The sequence below is a fragment of the Oncorhynchus keta genome, chromosome 12 (assembly GCF_023373465.1).
Source record: "Oncorhynchus keta strain PuntledgeMale-10-30-2019 chromosome 12, Oket_V2, whole genome shotgun sequence".
Lineage (NCBI taxonomy): Eukaryota > Metazoa > Chordata > Actinopteri > Salmoniformes > Salmonidae > Oncorhynchus > Oncorhynchus keta.
Window position 1 is genome coordinate 36,595,590 of NC_068432.1, and position 18,177 is coordinate 36,613,766.

At 41.9% G+C, this 18,177-nt stretch overlaps 1 protein-coding gene across 4 annotated transcripts in view; it reads left to right on the plus strand.

Moving 5' to 3' along the window:
* The window catches only part of LOC118391600 (unconventional myosin-Vb-like), a 94,246-nt gene that overhangs the window by 57,340 nt on the left and 18,729 nt on the right, over positions 1-18,177 (plus strand). For all 4 annotated transcript variants that reach the window (XM_052458154.1, XM_052458151.1, XM_052458152.1 and 1 more), the window contains exons 18-28: positions 488-599; positions 1,204-1,415; positions 1,601-1,757; positions 3,964-4,203; positions 4,477-4,713; positions 5,724-5,817; positions 11,485-11,618; positions 11,702-11,821; positions 11,929-12,063; positions 12,951-13,013; positions 16,283-16,525. In XM_052458154.1, the coding sequence (XP_052314114.1) occupies positions 488-599; positions 1,204-1,415; positions 1,601-1,757; positions 3,964-4,203; positions 4,477-4,713; positions 5,724-5,817; positions 11,485-11,618; positions 11,702-11,821; positions 11,929-12,063; positions 12,951-13,013; positions 16,283-16,525 (1,747 nt within the window). The remainder of the gene's footprint in view (positions 1-487; positions 600-1,203; positions 1,416-1,600; positions 1,758-3,963; positions 4,204-4,476; positions 4,714-5,723; positions 5,818-11,484; positions 11,619-11,701; positions 11,822-11,928; positions 12,064-12,950; positions 13,014-16,282; positions 16,526-18,177) is intronic.

Genomic DNA, 18,177 nt, shown 5'->3' on the forward strand with positions numbered 1-18,177 from the left:
GAATTTTAGGACACCTATTGTATAGGTATCAAAAATATATATTGAAAAATGATTTGATAAAATATAGAATTTTACTACTATAGCCTATAGAAACGCATTGACTAAGATGTTCATAAATGGCAAAACAGACAGTGAAAAAATGTATCAGAAGAAATAAGGTTTTGAAGTATCTGTCCTATTCTTAGGAGTTATAAGAAAGCTGATGAAATATATACTTTTTTGGACACGCATTTAACCCCTTTTTTTGTTGGTACAAAACTACTTTCATACATTTTTTAAAACCGGTACCAGGTTACCTTCAGATGAGGCCCGTGACACTTGTGGGGTGTTGTAGAGCAGAACGGAAATCACCCTCGTGTTAGTGAGAGACTGATTTTGATGGAGACATTTGTATTATCTTAATTAGATTGTCAATTGACTCCTAAGGATTTGAAAACAGATATTTTTCTGATATATTTGATTCTCAGCCAGTCCTATGTGATTCCAGGTGGACGTACCCAGACTTCTTCAACAGATACAGAGTCCTCATGAAGAAGTCAGATATGACCGTTGGAGACAAGAAGCTGGTGTGCAGGAACCTGCTGGAGACCCTGGTCAAGGTAAGAAAGAGTTGTTTCAGCCCCCAGAAGCCCCAATCAAGATGGGAGAGGAAATGTACGAATGTCTGAAGATATCTCTCTTGGATGACTTTTGTTCCTCCCCTGGTTGAAAGATGTTGTTCTTTTCAACAGAGCTCCCTAACTCCTTCAGGAGCCGTCCATCGTTATATTATAGAACCTACTGCATGTCTGTTCTGATACAGTATATGTTAACTTATCCAGTGTTGGGAGGAAACAGCTTTGAATGTATAACCTGGGGAATGGAGATGTAAAAAGGCAGATCATGAGTTTCAGTCCTGATGGAGGAATAGTGCTGTGCTCTTTAGGAATGATGGAGAATTAAGTATGCGCAGTCTGGGAGGTATTCTCTTGGCTTCTTGCTTTTCTCCATCTCAGTACATGAGTAAGAGAATATGGAGTTTATTCAGGTTAATAACTGTGTTGAATCTTTGGACAGTATGTAATGGATTTCTTAGCTGGGTGGAAACGAATTAACCTTGTGTTTGGTCATGCCCACTGATGTAACTGCCTTGATGCTCCGTTGATTGAACTGAAGTTAATGAATTAATGGAAACAAAATGGAGCTGTCTTTCTCTCTCACCAGGACCCAGACAAGTTCCAGTTTGGTAAGACCAAGATCTTCTTCAGAGCAGGCCAAGTGGCCTACCTGGAGAAGCTGAGGGCAGACAAGTTCCGCTCCGCCTGCATCAAGATCCAGAAGACGGTGCGAGGCTGGCTGCAGAGGGTCCGCTACCAGAAGATCCGGAAGTCCGCCATCAACCTGCAGAGATATGGCCGTGGATACATGGCCCGCAGGTGAGAGGAGAAACACTACATTCTGTTACACTAACAAAGCAGCCGGTCAATTCAATACAAATAATTGTATTTTTCTTGATAAATCACACAAAAAGCGTCATGAATCACTTATCCCAAATGGCAATATCAGTGCCAGTAACTTATTTCCTCCTCTTTTTGCCGTCTTTCTCTCCCGTCTGTCTCAGGTATGCGGAGCAGCTGCGTCTAACCCGCGCTGCTCTGACCTTCCAGAAGCAGTATCGTATGGTCAGAGAGCGGAGGGACTATCTAAAAGTGAGACAGGCTGTTGTCACCATCCAGGCCTTTACCAGGGGCATGTTAACGCGCAGGATCTTCCAGGAGGTACTACAACCACAACACTAACTGTCATGGCACTGGCTCACCTTTTCACCTTCTTTTTCCTGGGTTTTGTATGGGCAATTCCACCGTAAAATAATGATGCTGATACAATTTTTCACTTTAAAATGTACAGTTGAAGTCGGAAGTTTACATACACTTAAGTTGGAGTCATTAAAACTCGTTTTCAACCATTCCACAAATTTCTTGTTAACAAACTATAGTTTTGGCAAGTCAGTTAGGACATCTATTTTGTGTATGATACAAGTCATTTTTCCAACAATTGTTTACAGACAGATTATTTCACTTATAATTAATTGTATCATAATTCCAGTGGGTCAGAAGTTTACATACACTAAGTTTACTGTGCCTATAAACAGCTTGGAAAATTCCAGAAAATGATGTCATGGCTTTAGAAGCTTTTTCTGACATCATTTGAGTCAATTGGAGGTGTACCTGTGGATGTATTTCAATTCCTACCTTCAAACTCAGTGCCTCTTTGCTTGACATCATGGGAAAATCAAAAGAAATCTGAAAATTGTAGACCTCCACAAGTCTGGTTCATCCTTGGGAGCAATTTCCAAACGCCTGAAAGTACCACGTTCATCTGTACAAGCAATCGTACACAAGTATAAACACCATGAGACCACATAGCCGTCATATCGCTCAGCAAGGAGACGTGTTCTGTCTCCTAGAGATTAGCGTACTTTGGTGCGAAAGTGCAAATCAATCCCAGAACAACAGCAAAGGACCTTGTGAAGATGCTGCAGGAAACAGGTACAAAAGTATCTATATCCACAATAAAAACGAGTCCTATATCGGCATAACCTGAAAGGTTGCTCTGCAAGGAAGAAGCCACTGCTCCAAAACCACCATAAAAAAAAGCCAGACGGTTTGCAACTGCACATGGGGACAAAGATCATACTTTTTGAATAAATGTTCTCTTGTCTGATGAAACAAAAATAGAACTGTTTGACCATAATGACCATCGTTATGTTTGGAGGAAAAAGGGGGAGGCTTGCAAGCCGAAGATCACCATCCCAACCGTGAAGCACGGAGGTGCCAGCATCATGTTGTGGGGGTGCTTTGCTGCAGGAGGGACTGGTGCACTTCACGAAATAGATGGCATCATGAGGAGGGACAATTATTTGCATATATTGAAGCAACATCTCAAGACATTAGCCAGGAAGTTAAAGCTTGGTTGCAAATGGGTCTTTCAAATGGACAATGACCCCAAGCATACTTCCAAAGTCGTGGCAAAATGGCTTAAGGACAACAAAGTCAAGGTATTGGAGTGGCCATCACAAAGCCCTGACCTCAATCCCATTGAAAATTTTGGGGCAGAACTGAAATACTGTGTGCGAGCAAGGAGGCCTACAAACCATACTCAGTTACACCAGCTCTGTCAGGAGGAATGGGCCAACATTCACCCAATTTATTGTGGGAAGCTTGTGGAAGGCTACCTGAATTGGTTGACCCAAGTTAAACAATTTAAATTCAATGCTACCAAATACTAATTGAGTGTATGTAAACTTCTGACCCACTGGGAATGTGATGAAAGAAATAAAAGCTGAAATAAATAAATCTCTCTACTATTGTTGTGACATTTCACATTCTTAAAATAAAGTGGTGATCCTAACTGACCTAAGACGGGGAATTTTAACTAGGATTAAATGACAGGAATTGTGAAAAACTGAGTTTAAAAGTATTTGGCTAAGGTGTATGTAAACTTCCGACTTCAACTGTATACCAAACAAAAACCAATGATTGCAAAGTTAAACAAATCATTCAACTCTGCACAAGGACTAATTTTAATAAATCCACTGAAAATTGGACAAAAACACTTTAAGAACATTGCAGATGCAAAGTTTGCTAACAGAATCTATCAGCGGTTGCAGATGCGATCTATCAGGAGTAAAGTGTTCATTGAGAAGATGACTCAGTGTTGGACTTGTTGTCCAGTTTGTGTGACTTGAAAATTGGAGACGACGTGCCTCCGATTTGAAATGGAATGTGATCAGGCGGACCTTGCAGAAATGCTGCCTTCTATGGTGCCTTCTCAGATACACTAGATTCCTTTTGGATTGAGATCTCTAGAATTTCTCTGACGGGGAATTCTGAAGTTACCTACATATTTCCCATCACATTGATTGTACAGTATAATAAATGGTTCCTTGTCTCTGCTATCTACCTCCCTTCTCCACCTCCGCAGTTCCTTCTGCACCACAAAGCCATGATCATCCAGAAGCATGTCCGAGGCTGGCTCACCAGGAGGAAGTTCAGGCGGGCACGGAACGCCGCCATCACCATCCAGTGTGCCTACCGCCGCATGCGAGCCAAGCGGGAGCTGAAACAGCTGAAGATTGAAGCGAGGTCTGCTCAACATCTGAAGAAGCTCAATACGGGCATGGAGAACAAGATCGTCCAGCTGCAGAGAAAGATGGATGACCAGGTACAGTCAAAGAACCATGGTTCTACCCACGTTGTAGAAGTACACGGTTCTATAAGGCTAGTAGCCTACACAATGAGTGCTATAATGCAAAGATGGCTCAATGAAAGGACAATATTTTGGCACAATATTCATTTCCATTTGCAGTCATATTTTTACACAGCTAAAACCGTTTAGCTAGACTAAACTACCTGTAAATTATGTTAAAAAGTGATTGATTTGAAATTGATGTCACATATTAGTAACCAGAGCTCTCTCTCCTGTCTCACTGTGTAGACCAATGATCTGAAGACTCAGAATGAGCAGCTGGTGGTGGCCAAAGCCTCCCTGGGCTCAGAGGTGAACAAGCTGCAGAAGGAGCTGGAGATGATGCGGAGTCGCCAGGGAGATGGCAGTCAGCTGACCTCTCTTCAGGATGAGCTGGAGAAGCTCAGGGCTGAGCTCCAGGAAGCACACACCCACATGAAGAAGCTGGAGGAGAAGCACAGCAACGAGAAGATGGGACTGGAACAGGTGAGCTATCAATCACTAAAGGGGCGAAAGTACATTTTCTTTTTACAAGGCTGTCACTGTTTTATCTTTTGTTTTATATGTAATGTAAGTGCTTTAATATGTTCCCCCAGGAAGAGTAGATGTTGCCTTGGCAGCAGCTAATAGGGATCCCTAATAAATACAAATAGTTGGGATTTTGTATGCTGTTAAAGTGTTGAAGAGAGCAATCCTCTGCATCCACATGAACTAGGATGAATGGCAGTTGTGCAGTACCTCAAGCAAGGACAGCCTTTTTTCTGATTGGCAGACAGGTTGCCATCTTTCTCTGTTCATTTACATCATTCAGAGTTATTGGACTACTGAACCTTCTGTTGAATGAACAAAACCTTCCTTTCTGAAACGCGTTGGTGAAAACAGCCGTTAAGTGCCTGAGTAGCTCCAGAAAATGTTTGTAGCAGCGTTTTTACTGAATGTAAAACACCTGATTCTCAAGGAATTTCCTCTAACAATCTCACAATGGATTTAATTGGATTTAATTGGACTGTATCAGTGTTCTCCTACTGGCCTGAAAGTGATACAATGCATATATTTTTGTATTGTTTTGGCCTCCTGACAGGAATTAAGAAAGCCATTGTTATGTACATTGGGTGTGGGCTTTTGCAGTGCCCCAGTGGTAATGGACGCCCCTCTTTGGCCCTTTGATTCTCTTCTCTTCGAGTCGGCCATTTTGTCACAATGCAGGGGCTGTCCCTGGCTCTCTAGCTCTGTCTGACATCACTATGAGAGCCTCACACACAGGAACTACAGATTCAAGTCACTTAAAGAGAAACAAACAAAATACTTTTTGGTCACTTGTAGAGGACCTTTAAAGTATGTAGCATCTATTGTGTTTCAAGGTTCCCCACGGATTGAAGTAGCAAATGAAAATAGATTAAACAAAATCAATTGCTCTTGAACTGGCCAACCAGCTCCTTCTAATGTCTCTATTTCTTTATTTTATTCAAGCTCTTGTTCTTTTTTCTATTTCTTAGAGAGTGGAGGAACTGGACAGGGAGAATTCTATGCTGAAGAGTGAAAAGGAGGAGATGAACCGAAGGATTCTGCACCACTCCAAGAGCACGGAAGGTGAGTGTTTTTTATATGTCCTACACTCTTCAAACCCCTAAAAGGGAAACGATAGCGCCACAGTGATTAGCTGGTGTACAGGAGTGGTTGAAGGTAAAATGGTAGACTCACAGTTAGCCCTGCAGACTGCTAACCCTGCCCTGAAGGGAGGGATGGCTTGTTTCCCCACACAAGAGGGGTTTCTGTTTGGAAGTAGGACGAGAGAAGCAGAAACTGCATAAAGTTACGCAGCAGTAATGTGAGACTTAAAAAAGAAACTGTTTAACCTGAGACTGGAGTCAGCCATTGTTTATCACTGGGTGCACCTGGGGAAGTGTCACCTATTAGCTTTGAAATATCTATCTGTATATGTGCTAAATCTAAAGTCAGGTAGTATAGGTAGACTATTGATAGTTAATTTGAAATCCTTTGTCAATGGACTTCTTTTTGTCAATAACAAGTTACTTATGGTTTACAGCATCATCATCATCTCTGAACATTACCACTGCCCTCTCTTATCTGAAGGCCATGTGCAATACTTCAACCAGGAGATTTCATCACAGAGCAGTTAATGAAAGGAGATCATTTTTCGTAATAATGTCACCAGCGTCCGGACAGTCTTCTCTGGTGGAAATTGAAATAGCTAGCCAGAGGCAGAGTAGAGTTATTGGTCTAATCTGCTCTCTTTATCTGCAGTGTTACTAATAGGTTCTCTGGGGTCCCCTTGGGTTGAGCGCTAGCACTGTGTACTTTAACATTATTGTGCTTTTTCTTTTCTACTAGCAGTTAGACCAGCATGTTGTCCAGGCTGGTGTAATGATATTGAGCTAGGGATGTTACATACCAGAGAACCCCTGTTATTAATGTCTCACATTATCAGTTCAGTAGCAACATACTATGATCCCAGTCATTTTGCCTTTTTATTCAATCCCTCATAGTGTGATATGGGCCTCTTAGGAACCATGGGGATGAAAAGAGTCATCAGACCGCCCACCAGAGCATATAAAGATGATATATACATTCAAATAACGCATGCAAGGGTAGGTTTCAGATCATGAAACTAATAGAGCCTCTTCAATCTCTGTTTAATTCCCCTGTCATATTTTATTGCGGCCATATCTTCAGAGAGAGAGAGGCTGTGTGATATGGAGCTGAGCCGGGGGGGGTGTAACTTTGCAATGGCTTGTTTTCTGGTCACTGCCTTAACTGAATTGGAGCCTCATCTAAAGGACAGCAATTGAGCAATTGTACACTGCAAAAAATATAAACGCAACGTGTAAAGTGTTGGTCCCATGTTTCATACACTGAAATAAAATAACCCGAAAAATGTCCCTATGCCCACAAAGCACAAATTTGTTTACATCCCTGTTCGTAAACATTTCTCCTTTGCCAAGATAATCCATCCACCTGCGCCAAATACAACAGGTGTAGACCGTACTGTGAAATGCTTACTTTCAAACCCCCGAGCTGACAAGGTACAAATCTGTCGTTCTGCCCCTGAACAGGTAGTTAACCCACTGTTCCTAGGCCGTCATTGAAAATAAGAATTTGTTCTTAACTGACTTGCCTAGTTAAATAAAGTTAAAAAAAATATATTTAAAAAAGCCTAATGCAGTTCAAGAAATAGTAGGGATAATGCGAATTTTCAAAAGTTCGCATGAACTTGACCAAAAATTTCAAAGTCCTGCTACTCATGCCAGGAATATAGTATATGCATATGATACGTATGTAAGTATGTGTGTATAGAAAACACTCTGAAGTCTCTAAAACGGGTTAAATCGTGTCTGTGGCTATAACAGAACGTGTTTAGGAGTAAAAATCCCTGGTAAAACTGTTTACCAAACACACCAAAAAAATATTCATCCGCCATTCAATGTATTGTCTAAGGCGAAAGAAAATAAATGAGGATGCCCTGTAAACGCCTTCCACAGCTACTGGCATTTCAAGTCACAGATGTCATGGACCAGTTATTTATAGGCTGGCATTTCAAGTCATTTTGGCAGGATGTTATGAAATTGAAAACAAAGAAGCTGGAATGAATGTTTTATATTTTATTTCTGTTTATTTCTGATTTCAAAAATCTGACTTGCTGCTATCAGATAATAGCTTCTCATGATTTTACAAATCTGACTTGGTGGCTAGATTCACAACGTGAGCTCAATTTTAATGAAAGTTTGAGTTTTATTATAGGTGGCGTTTATTAATACAAAATAAACTAAAGTTAAGGTTTATATACAGAAAAATGTAGTTTTAATTTGACATGTGATTTGATAAAAACAACGAGTTTAAAAAGTAGGCAACTTTTGTTAATTTTCTTAAAAGCTGTTAAGTTTTGGACCTTGACTTGGCACCCTGGTACCGCTTGGAACTTGGGTGACTGGAGTCTTGGGGTGTGGCATATCAAGAAGCATTTTCCTGGATTCCAAATTGTCAGACCGAGCTGTTACCAGAGAATTCCAGCAAATGACATATTGTTCTTGCGGGGGTAGTTTTGTCACAAGCACAATAATAAAACAACGCCACAGTTGTTTTGAGGACAGCAGTCTTATGGTTTGCAATTGACATGCTGGCTATAAAAGTTAATTTCTCAACCATAAGCTGCCTCCAGCGTCCAACCGTACACCATAAGCCAGCAACCGACAACCACAGACCACACTAACCACGCCAGCCCAAGAGCTCCACAACTGACAATGACGGATTTATGAATGCCGGTTTCATGTACTGGCAGGGCAGACCGGGTGTATTGCGTCGTGTGGGTGAGCAGTTTGCTGAAAAAACAGACCCAACACAATTTTTTTCGAAATATTTTAAATCGGGCCCATTGATTCATCCGCCACCATCACCTCATGGTATCAGTCTTTATTGGTCCTCTTCCAAGCCTAATCGACATGTATCATGTTCAGGATGTTGAAAAATCATAATACATAAATAAAATCAATTTAGCCTCAAGTAAATAATGAAACATGTTAAATTTGGTTTAAATAATGCCAAAACAAAGTGTTGGAGAAGAAAGTAAAAGTGCAATATGTGCCATGTAAGAAAGCTTACGTTTAAGTTCCTTGCTCAGAACATGAGAAAAGATGAAAGCTGGTGGTTCCTTTTAACATAAGACTTCCATATTCCCAGATAAGAAGTTTTAGGTTGTAGTTATTTTAGGAATCATAGGACTATTTCCCTCTATACCATTTGTATTTCATTAACCTTTGACTATTGGATGTTCTTATAGGCACTTTAGTATTGCCAGTGTAACAGTATAGCTTCCGTACCTCTCCTCGCTCCTCCCTGGGCTCGAACCAGGAACACAACGACAGCAGCCACCCTCGAAGCAGTGTTACCCATGCAGAGCAAGGGAAACAAACACTCCAAGGCTCAGAGCGAGTGACATTTGAAACGCTATTATAGCGTGCGCTAACGAGCGCCATTTCACTTCGGTTACACCAGCCTCATCTCGGGAGTTGATAGGCTTGAAATCAAAAACAGCGCAATGTTTGACGAAGAGCTGCTGGCAAAACGCAAAGAAAGTGCTGTTTGAATGAATGTTTACACGCCTGCTTCTGCCTACCACCGCTCAGTTAGATACCTAGATACTTGTATGCTCAGTCAGATTATATGCAACGCAGGACACGATAGATAATATCTAGTAGGCAGAATGATTGATTGTTTTTATAAGATAAGTTTAATGCTAGCTTACTGCAAGTTTACCTTGGCTTACTGCATTCGCGTAACAGGCAGTCTCCTTGTGGAGTGCAACGAGAGAGAGGCAGGTCGTTATAGCGTTGGACTAGTTAACTGTAAGGTTGCAAGATTGGATCCCCTGAGCTGACAAGGTGAAAATCTGTCGTTCTGCCCCTGAACGAGGCAGTTAACCCACCGTTCCTAGGCCGCCAAGAATGTGTTCTTAACTGACTTGCCTAGTTAAATAAAGATTAAATAAAGCTGTAACAAAAAAAACAAAAACAAAAAAATCGGCCAAATCGGTGCCCAAAAATACCGATTTCCGATTGTTATGAAAACTTCAAATCGGCCCAAATTAATCGGCCATTCCGATTAATCGGTCGACCTCCACTCTGGATTGATGTGTATGACAGCGTGTTCCAGTTCCCGCATATATCCAGCAACTTCACACAGTCATTGAAGAGGAGTGGGACATCATTCCACAGCCCACAATTACCAGCCTGATCAACTCTATGTGGAGGAGATGTGTAGTGCTACATGAGGGAAATGGTGGTCACACCAGATACTGACTGGTTCTCCGATCCACGCCCCTACCTTTTTTTAAAGCTACACTATATATACAAAAGTATGTGGACACCGCTTAAAATTAGTGGATCCGGCTATTTCAGCCAGGCCTGTTACTGACAGGTCTATAAAATCGAGCACACCGCCATGCAATCTCCATAGACAAACATTCACAGTAGAATGGGCTTACTGAAGAGCTCAGTAACTTTCAGTGTGGCACCGTCATAGGATGCCACCTTTCCAACAAGTCAGTTCATCAAATTCCTGCCCTGCTAGAGCTGCCCCGGTAAACTGTAAGTGCTGTTATTGTGAAGTGGAAATGTCTAGGAGCAACAACAGCTCAGCCACGAAGGGATAGGCCGCACAAGCTCACAGAACGGGACCACCAAGTTCTGAAACGCATAGCATGTAAAAATTGTCTGTCCTTGGCAGCAACACTCAATACCAAGTTCCAAACTGCCTCCGGAAGCAACGTCGGCACAAGAACCGGGAGCTTCACGAAATGTGTTTCCTTGGCTGAGTAGCCGCACACAAGCCTAAGATCACCATGCGCAATGCCAAGCGTCGGCTGGTGTAAAGCTTACCGCCATTGGAGTGATGATTTCACAGTCAGACGGATGAATCTGGGTTTGGCGGATGCCAGGAGAATGCTACCTTCACCGATACACAGTGCTAACTGTAAAGTTTGGTGGAGGAGGAATAATGGTCTGGGGCTGTTTTTCATGGTTCGGGCTAGGCCCCTTAGTTCCAGTGAAGGGAAATCTTAACGCTACTGCATACAATGACATTCTAGACGATTCTGTGCTACTAACTTTGTGGCAACAGTTTGAGGAAGGCCCTTTCCTGTTTCAATACAACAATGCCCCTGTGCACAAAGATAGGTCCATACAGTAATGGTTTGTCGAGATCGGTGTGGAAGAACTTGACTGGCCTGCACAGAGCCCTGACCTCAACCCCATCGAACACCTTTGGTATAATTGGAACGCCAACTGCGAGCCAGGCCTAATTGCCCAACATCATTGCCGACCTCACTAATGCTCTTGTGGTTGAATGGAAGCAAGTCCCTGCAGCAATGTTCCAACATCTAATGGAAAGCCTTGACAGACAAGTGGAGGCTATTATAGCAGCAAAGGGGGGACCAACTCCATATTACTGCCCATGATTTTGGAATGAGATGTTCGACGAGCAGGTGGCCACATACTTTTGGTCATGTAGTGTCTCTGTGACCAACAGATGCACGTCTGTATTCCCAGTCTTGTGAAATCCATAGATTAGGGCCTAATTTATTTATTTAAATTGACTGATTTCCTTATATGAACTGTAACTCAGTAAAATTGTTGAAATTGTTGTGTGTTGCGTTTATATTTTTGTTCAGTGTAAAAGAAGAGACTCAGTTGGAAGTGAATGAAAATGATTGATGTGGACTGGTCCTGTGTGTCTGTGTTTCAGACCAGGAGAGCAGTGCATCCCAGAGTGTGGGTCGGGTCCAGGCAGAGCTGGATGAGGAGAGGCTGCGCTACCAGAACCTGCTCAGGGAGTTCTCCAGACTGGAGCAGAGATATGACAACCTACAGGAGGCCAAGGTATGTGTGTGCCTGTGTATGTATGTAAGTGTCTTATGCCAAGATAGATGTCCAATGGTCCCTTGTCTCCTCCTACCCTTCAGTTCCAACCTGGCCACAAGAGAAACAATTCTACTCAGAGCAGCCTGGAGTCTGACTCCAACTATCCTTCCATTTCTACCTCGGAGTTGGGAGACACTGACGATGCAATCCAGCTCGTAGAGGTAAGACCCTCTTAACTAGTATGAACCAGTCTTATACAGCCTTATACCATCTGTACATAGTTACTTGTGCTAGTTTTTTGTTGTGACCTGATATTGTCACCCTGCAGGAGATGGGAGTGGAGAAGGCAGCAATGGACATTGGTGTGTTCATGAAGCTGCAGAAGCGTGTCAGAGAGCTGGAACAGGAGAGGAAGAGACTGCAAGTCAACCTGGAAAAGATGGAGGACCAGGTTAACTGCAAGGTGGGCCCATGTCTCAGTCTTTTTATTTTATTTTATTTCACCTTTATTTAACCAGGTAGGCTAGTTGAGAACAAGTTCTCATTTGCAACTGCGACCTGGCCAAGATAAAGCATAGCAGTGTGAACAGACAACACAGAGTTACACATGGAGTAAACAATTAACAAGTCAATAACACAGTAGAAAAAAGGGGAGTCTATATACATTGTGTGCAAAAGGCATGAGGAGGTAGGCGAATAATTACAATTTTGCAGATTAACACTGGAGTGATAAATGATCAGATGGTCATGTACAGGTAGAGATATTGGTGTGCAAAAGAGCAGAAAAGTAAATAAATAAAAACAGTATGGGGATGAGGTAGGTAAAAATGGGTGGGCTATTTACCGTTAGACTATGTACAGCTGCAGCGATCGGTTAGCTGCTCAGATAGCAGATGTTTGAAGTTGGTGAGGGAGATAAAAGTCTCCAACTTTAGCGATTTTTGCAATTCGTTCCAGTCACAGGCAGCAGAGAACTGGAACGAAAGGCGGCCAAATGAGGTGTTGGCTTTAGGGATGATCAGTGAGATACACCTGCTGGAGCGCGTGCTACGGATGGGTGTTGCCATCGTGACCAGTGAACTGAGATAAGGCGGAGCTTTACCTAGCATTGTCTAGTGTAGTTCTTTTCTTACTTATTTTTGTATACTTCTAAAATACCTACACAGAAGTTTCTGCTTTTACTGCAGGTTGAACTTTTGACCTTAAAAAGATTTTGTCTTGAATACCTTTAAGTTTAAGATCAGGATCGTGATCCTCAAACTTGGTGCTTGTGTAAACATTGCACAATAGTGGCCTGCCTCCGCCTTATCAACCTGAAGTGGAATGATTACGATTTACAATCTCTCTTAGGGAATTGAGCCAAAGACTACGTCGGAGCAAGAGAGTGAGGACCTGGCCTACAACAGTCTCAAGGTACAGATCCATCCACCACCACACAGATACACACACACATACACGGACAGTGTGCGGTACTAGTCTGCAGTGGGATGTCTCTATTTGTGGTGTTTGATTTCTTCTTCACTCTGGCTGTTCTGCTGTCTTTGGCCGTCCTGCCTATGAAACTGTGGGTGAGTGGAACTTCCAGAGGATAGAGAGAGATACTGGCAGGCAGGGCATGGGTACATGGTAGGATAAAGCGCGATACTGGCAGGCAGGCACGGCATGGGTACATGGTAGGATAAAGCGCGATACTGGCAGGCACGGCATGGGCACATGGTAAAATAGAGAGAGATACTGGCAGGCAGGCACGGCATGGGTACATGGTAGAGACAAAATAGAGCGGTTTGTGGAGAGAGTTGGGTAGAGATGCCGGTGGGACAGGCAGGATTTGGGTGAGAGCGAGAGAGGTAAGTGGGAATAGCGTGACAGGATTCCAGCAGGGATGCTCTGATGGGAGGGTGCCATGTAGAGAGAGAAGGCACCCCAGGGGCAGAATTTGATGTTCAGGTAATGTGTAAAGGGAAAGAACACGCAAGCATTTATTTTATTTAATAACTCATGTTCAGCATATGTGCCTTGGTGAGATAGAACCACTCTTGCTTTTGGCATGGATAAATAATTAACTTCTATGGCACAGTTGAGATCAAAAGTGTGATTAAGTCTAATGCATTACAATATTATCAGAAGAGTCCATCTCAAGGTGCTTTTGAATTTAATCAAAAGTACAAGAGTTCAAAGTACAGGAGAATCCAATTTGAACATTTTAGAATATTTTTTTAATGTACAACATCAATAGATACATGGAAAATAATAAATAAAATGTGATATGATCTGAATATATGAAATTATTTTCATTTAAAGATTGTACCTTTAAAGATTGTACCCCCCAAATGGAAAAATGGCAAAATAAATATAAATTTGGTCACCCACAAAATTGGCCCATCTATACAGGGGGCTTGCTTTTTGCATCTCGGTCAATAGCACCATAATACCACACAACACAGGGTTTAGATTTGATTGGCAGTAAAAATATGTGTGTCATGGTTTGAGTCATGGGTCCTATTGTCGCTAAGCAAAATGTTGCCCATTGGAACTTGAAGTCTGTAGAAGAGAACCTTATAACTACTATTGGTGCCTTTATTTATGCTGAGGGACTCACTGCAGAGAGAGAGGTGAACACAATTAGTCACTGGTACGGTATCTTAGAATATTAATAATCTTAATCTTAATAATCCATTTATCAACTGCAGTAATCTGAAAGCCATGGCTGGCTTTTACCTACATTCCTTAGCTCAGAGTTTAGTAACAGGAGGCTTTGAGCCAAAACCGGCCTGCAAGTTAAAAATAATTGGTCCCCCAAACGTTTTTTTTGGGGCCCCCCAGCATTTGCAGGAATCACTAGGAATTCAGATAAAAATGTGTTTAATTTAGGAGATCTGTTTCCAAGTATTCCCACAAATAAAATAGACGTGATTGTGTCTCAAGGTATGAAATGTTATTTCAAATACAATCTCTTTTTTGGCTTAGTTGTGGTCACTTTGCAGTGTACAAATTATTATCATTATTTTCCGGTCCCCCGACCGACCATTCGCTCAGACAAAAATCGGCTTGCGGCTGAATCAAATTGCCTACCCCTGCCATACTGTAGATAAATAGCTACTTGCCATAGCTAAAATGAAAATCAAGTACAAATAGTTTTGATGTCTCTACAAGGATTTACTTACTAAGCTACTCACAATGAGCACAGTTGCATCCACACAATAATATGATTATTGTGGATAGTCAGATTACTATAATAGATCATTTAAAATGTTTACATGCTTTGCAAGAAGAATGATTTCCCTAATAATCCTGTTTACATGGACACATCTCAAGTCAGGCTACCTAAAAGGACTTTCATAAATGCAGAAAATCAGCAATCAAAATAAAAAATATATCACGGTGACCATGTTGTTTTTGCGAAGGCAATTTCATTCTGAGTTTGGATCTATAAAGTCTGTATGTGAAAATTATTTGTAAGATGCAGACTTTCAGTTTTTCCGAACTCCCATGGTGCATAAGAGGGAGGCTTGCGCTACCAGTGCTGGCACATGTGCACATCAAATACACAACTGGAACGCAAATTAAGCTGTTTACATTTACATTTACATTTAAGTCATTTAGCAGACGCTCTTATCCAGAGCGACTTACAAATTGGTGCATACACCTTATGACATCCAGTGGAACAGCCACTTGCATCTAAATCTTTTTTGGGGGAGAAGGGGGGAGAAGGATTACTTACCCTTACTTACCCTATCCTAGGTAACCTAACCTAATCCTAGGTTTACATGTCTTAATCATTTTAAAGTTTGCTCAGAAAAGCAGTGTTTTAATCAGCGTATGCTTACTTCGATTATGACCGTATGCCGATTTAAGATGAGCAGAGTAAGGCGTTTTACTATTTCTATACTCGGCCTACTGCCATAATCAGTTTAATATCGAATGATTGGCGTGCATGTAAACATACTCAATGTGGCAGCACTCACATATTATTCTGCTCTACACTGAGTGTACAAAATATTAAGAACACCTTCCTAATATTGAGTTGTACCCCTCCCCGTTTTGTTCTCAGAACAGCCTCCATTTGTCAGGGCGTGGACTCTACAAGGTGTCGAAAGCATTCCACACGGATGCTGGCCCATGTTAACGCCAATGCTTCCCACAGTGGTCAAGGTGGCTGGATGTCCTTTGGGTGGTGGACTATTCTTGATAAACATGGGGAAACTGTTGAGCATGAAACTCAGCAGCGTTGCAGTTCTTGACACAAACAGGTGTGCATGGCACCTACTACCATACCCCGTTCAAAGAGACTTAAATATTTTGTCTTGCCCATTCACCCTCTGAATGGCACACATACATACACAAGCCATCGCTCAGTTGTCTCGAGGCTTTAAAAATCCTTCTTTAACCTGTCTCCTCCCCTTCATCTACACTGATTTGAAGTGGATTTAACAAGTGATATCAATAGGGGATCATAGCTTTCACCTGGATTCACGTTGTCAGTCTGTCATGGAACGAGCAGGTGTTCTTAATGTTTTGTACACTCAGTGTATATTACTTTATTACTTTTATTGCTATCAATCACTGTCATTCTTTCCAACATTGAGCCTTGGTATTTAATCACTTTGATAACCAATGATTACATAAACTCAATTTTAGATTGCCAATAAATCTCTTTGTACTTTGGCCGTGTGTTTCCACAGAGGCAGGAGCTGGAGTCTGAGAACAAAAAGCTGAAGAACGACCTGAACGAACTGAGGAAGGCCATTGCTGACCGCGCCTCCCAGAACAGCTCCTCCAATGAGCTGCAGGACGGCTACAACCTGCTGCTTGGCCAGCTCAAAGCAGCCAATGAGGAACTGGAAGTGCGCAAGGAGGAGGTCCTCATCCTCAGGACTCAAATTGTCAGTGCAGCCCATCAGAAAGAGGAGACAACCAATCAGATCGTAAGTTGACAAACTGGGAGTTAAATTGACATGGCTTCGGTTGCCTGTACTTGGGAAATGCAGCATTGATTGTCCACTTTATATGTCCCTGTTTGCTTATCAAAAGGTTATCTACAGGCACATTAATATACTTTAATATACACATGAATATACACAGATGATGTACTTTTCTTGTTTGTGACTCTGGGTTGATGGGCAAAATGAACTTGTTCTCAACTAGCCTACCTGGTTAAATAAAGGTGAAATATAAAATATAAAAAACATGATAGACAGTCTACAGCTTCTTTACACAAAACAAAAAAATGGAATAAGAAACATTTGATCAAATGTCACATTCTAGTTGGGTTCAGACAAAGGTACAGCCTCACTACATTTAAAAATATATATATTTGAGTTATATAGCAGACACTCTTATACCGAGCTACTTACTGTAGTGAGTGCATACATTTTCATACTTTTATTTACTGCTCCCCTGTGGGAATCGAATCCACAACCCTGGCGTTACAAGCTCCATGCTCTACCAACTGAGCCCCACAGATCATTAGTATGTATAGACTAGTATGTAACTAGAGTCATTATGAGACTTATGACAGAGACTGGCCTCCAACAGAGATGGGACTAGGAGTGTAATATACTGGGAGTCGATGGCAGATCAGTCCTAACATGGTAATGTTCCTACAGTGTATTAACCTGAACTTATGTCCCGATGAAGAGCAGTGTTAATGCGATCTCCCCATGCTGTTAAAGGACCTTGGGCAGCGAGCCGTATCTCTCCAATTCTCACTCCTCCTCATGCCTCACAAAGACGTTTCCCTAACAGAGAGAGAGATGTGGCAGAAAGAGGAAGAGATCACTGTCAGTATCATGACTCTCTTTATGTGGCTTAGTTAATATATCAGACAACTGAGCGGCTCTCTCCCAGTCCCACCTTCTAGGTTAGTCGAGGATATGCTTGGCGTGTCATACTCCTTAGAAGGATTTTTAATTTTAAAAAATCAAAATTAATTTCACCTTTATTTAACCAGGTAGGCCAGTTGAGAACAACTTCTCATTTACAACTGCGACCTGGCCAAGATAAAGCAAAGCTGTGTGACAAACAACAACACAGAGTTACACATGGAATAAACAAACGTACAGTCAATACCACAATAGAGAAAAACAAAATATATACACGGTGTGTGCAAATGGTGTGAGGTAAGGCAATAAATAGGCCATAGTGGCGAAGTAATTACAATTTAGCAAATTAACACTGGAGTGATAGATGTGCAGATGATGACGTGCAAGTAGAAATACTGGTGTGCAAAAGAGCAAAAAAGTAAATAAAAACAATATGGGGATGAGGTAGGTAGATTGGATGGGCTATTTACAGATGGGTTGTGTACAGCTGCAGCGATCGGTAAGCTGCTCAGATAGCTGATGTTTAAAGTTAGTCAGGGAGATATAAGTCTCCAACATCAGCGATTTTTACAATTCATTCCAGTCATTGGCAGCAGAGAACTGGAAGGAAAGGCGGCCAAAGGAGGTGTTGGCTTTGGGGGTGACCAGTGAGAAATGCCTGCTGGAGCGTGTGCTACGGGGGGTGTTGTTATCGTGACCAGTGAGCTGAGATCAAGCGTAGCTTTACCTAGCAAAGACCTATAGATGACCTGGAG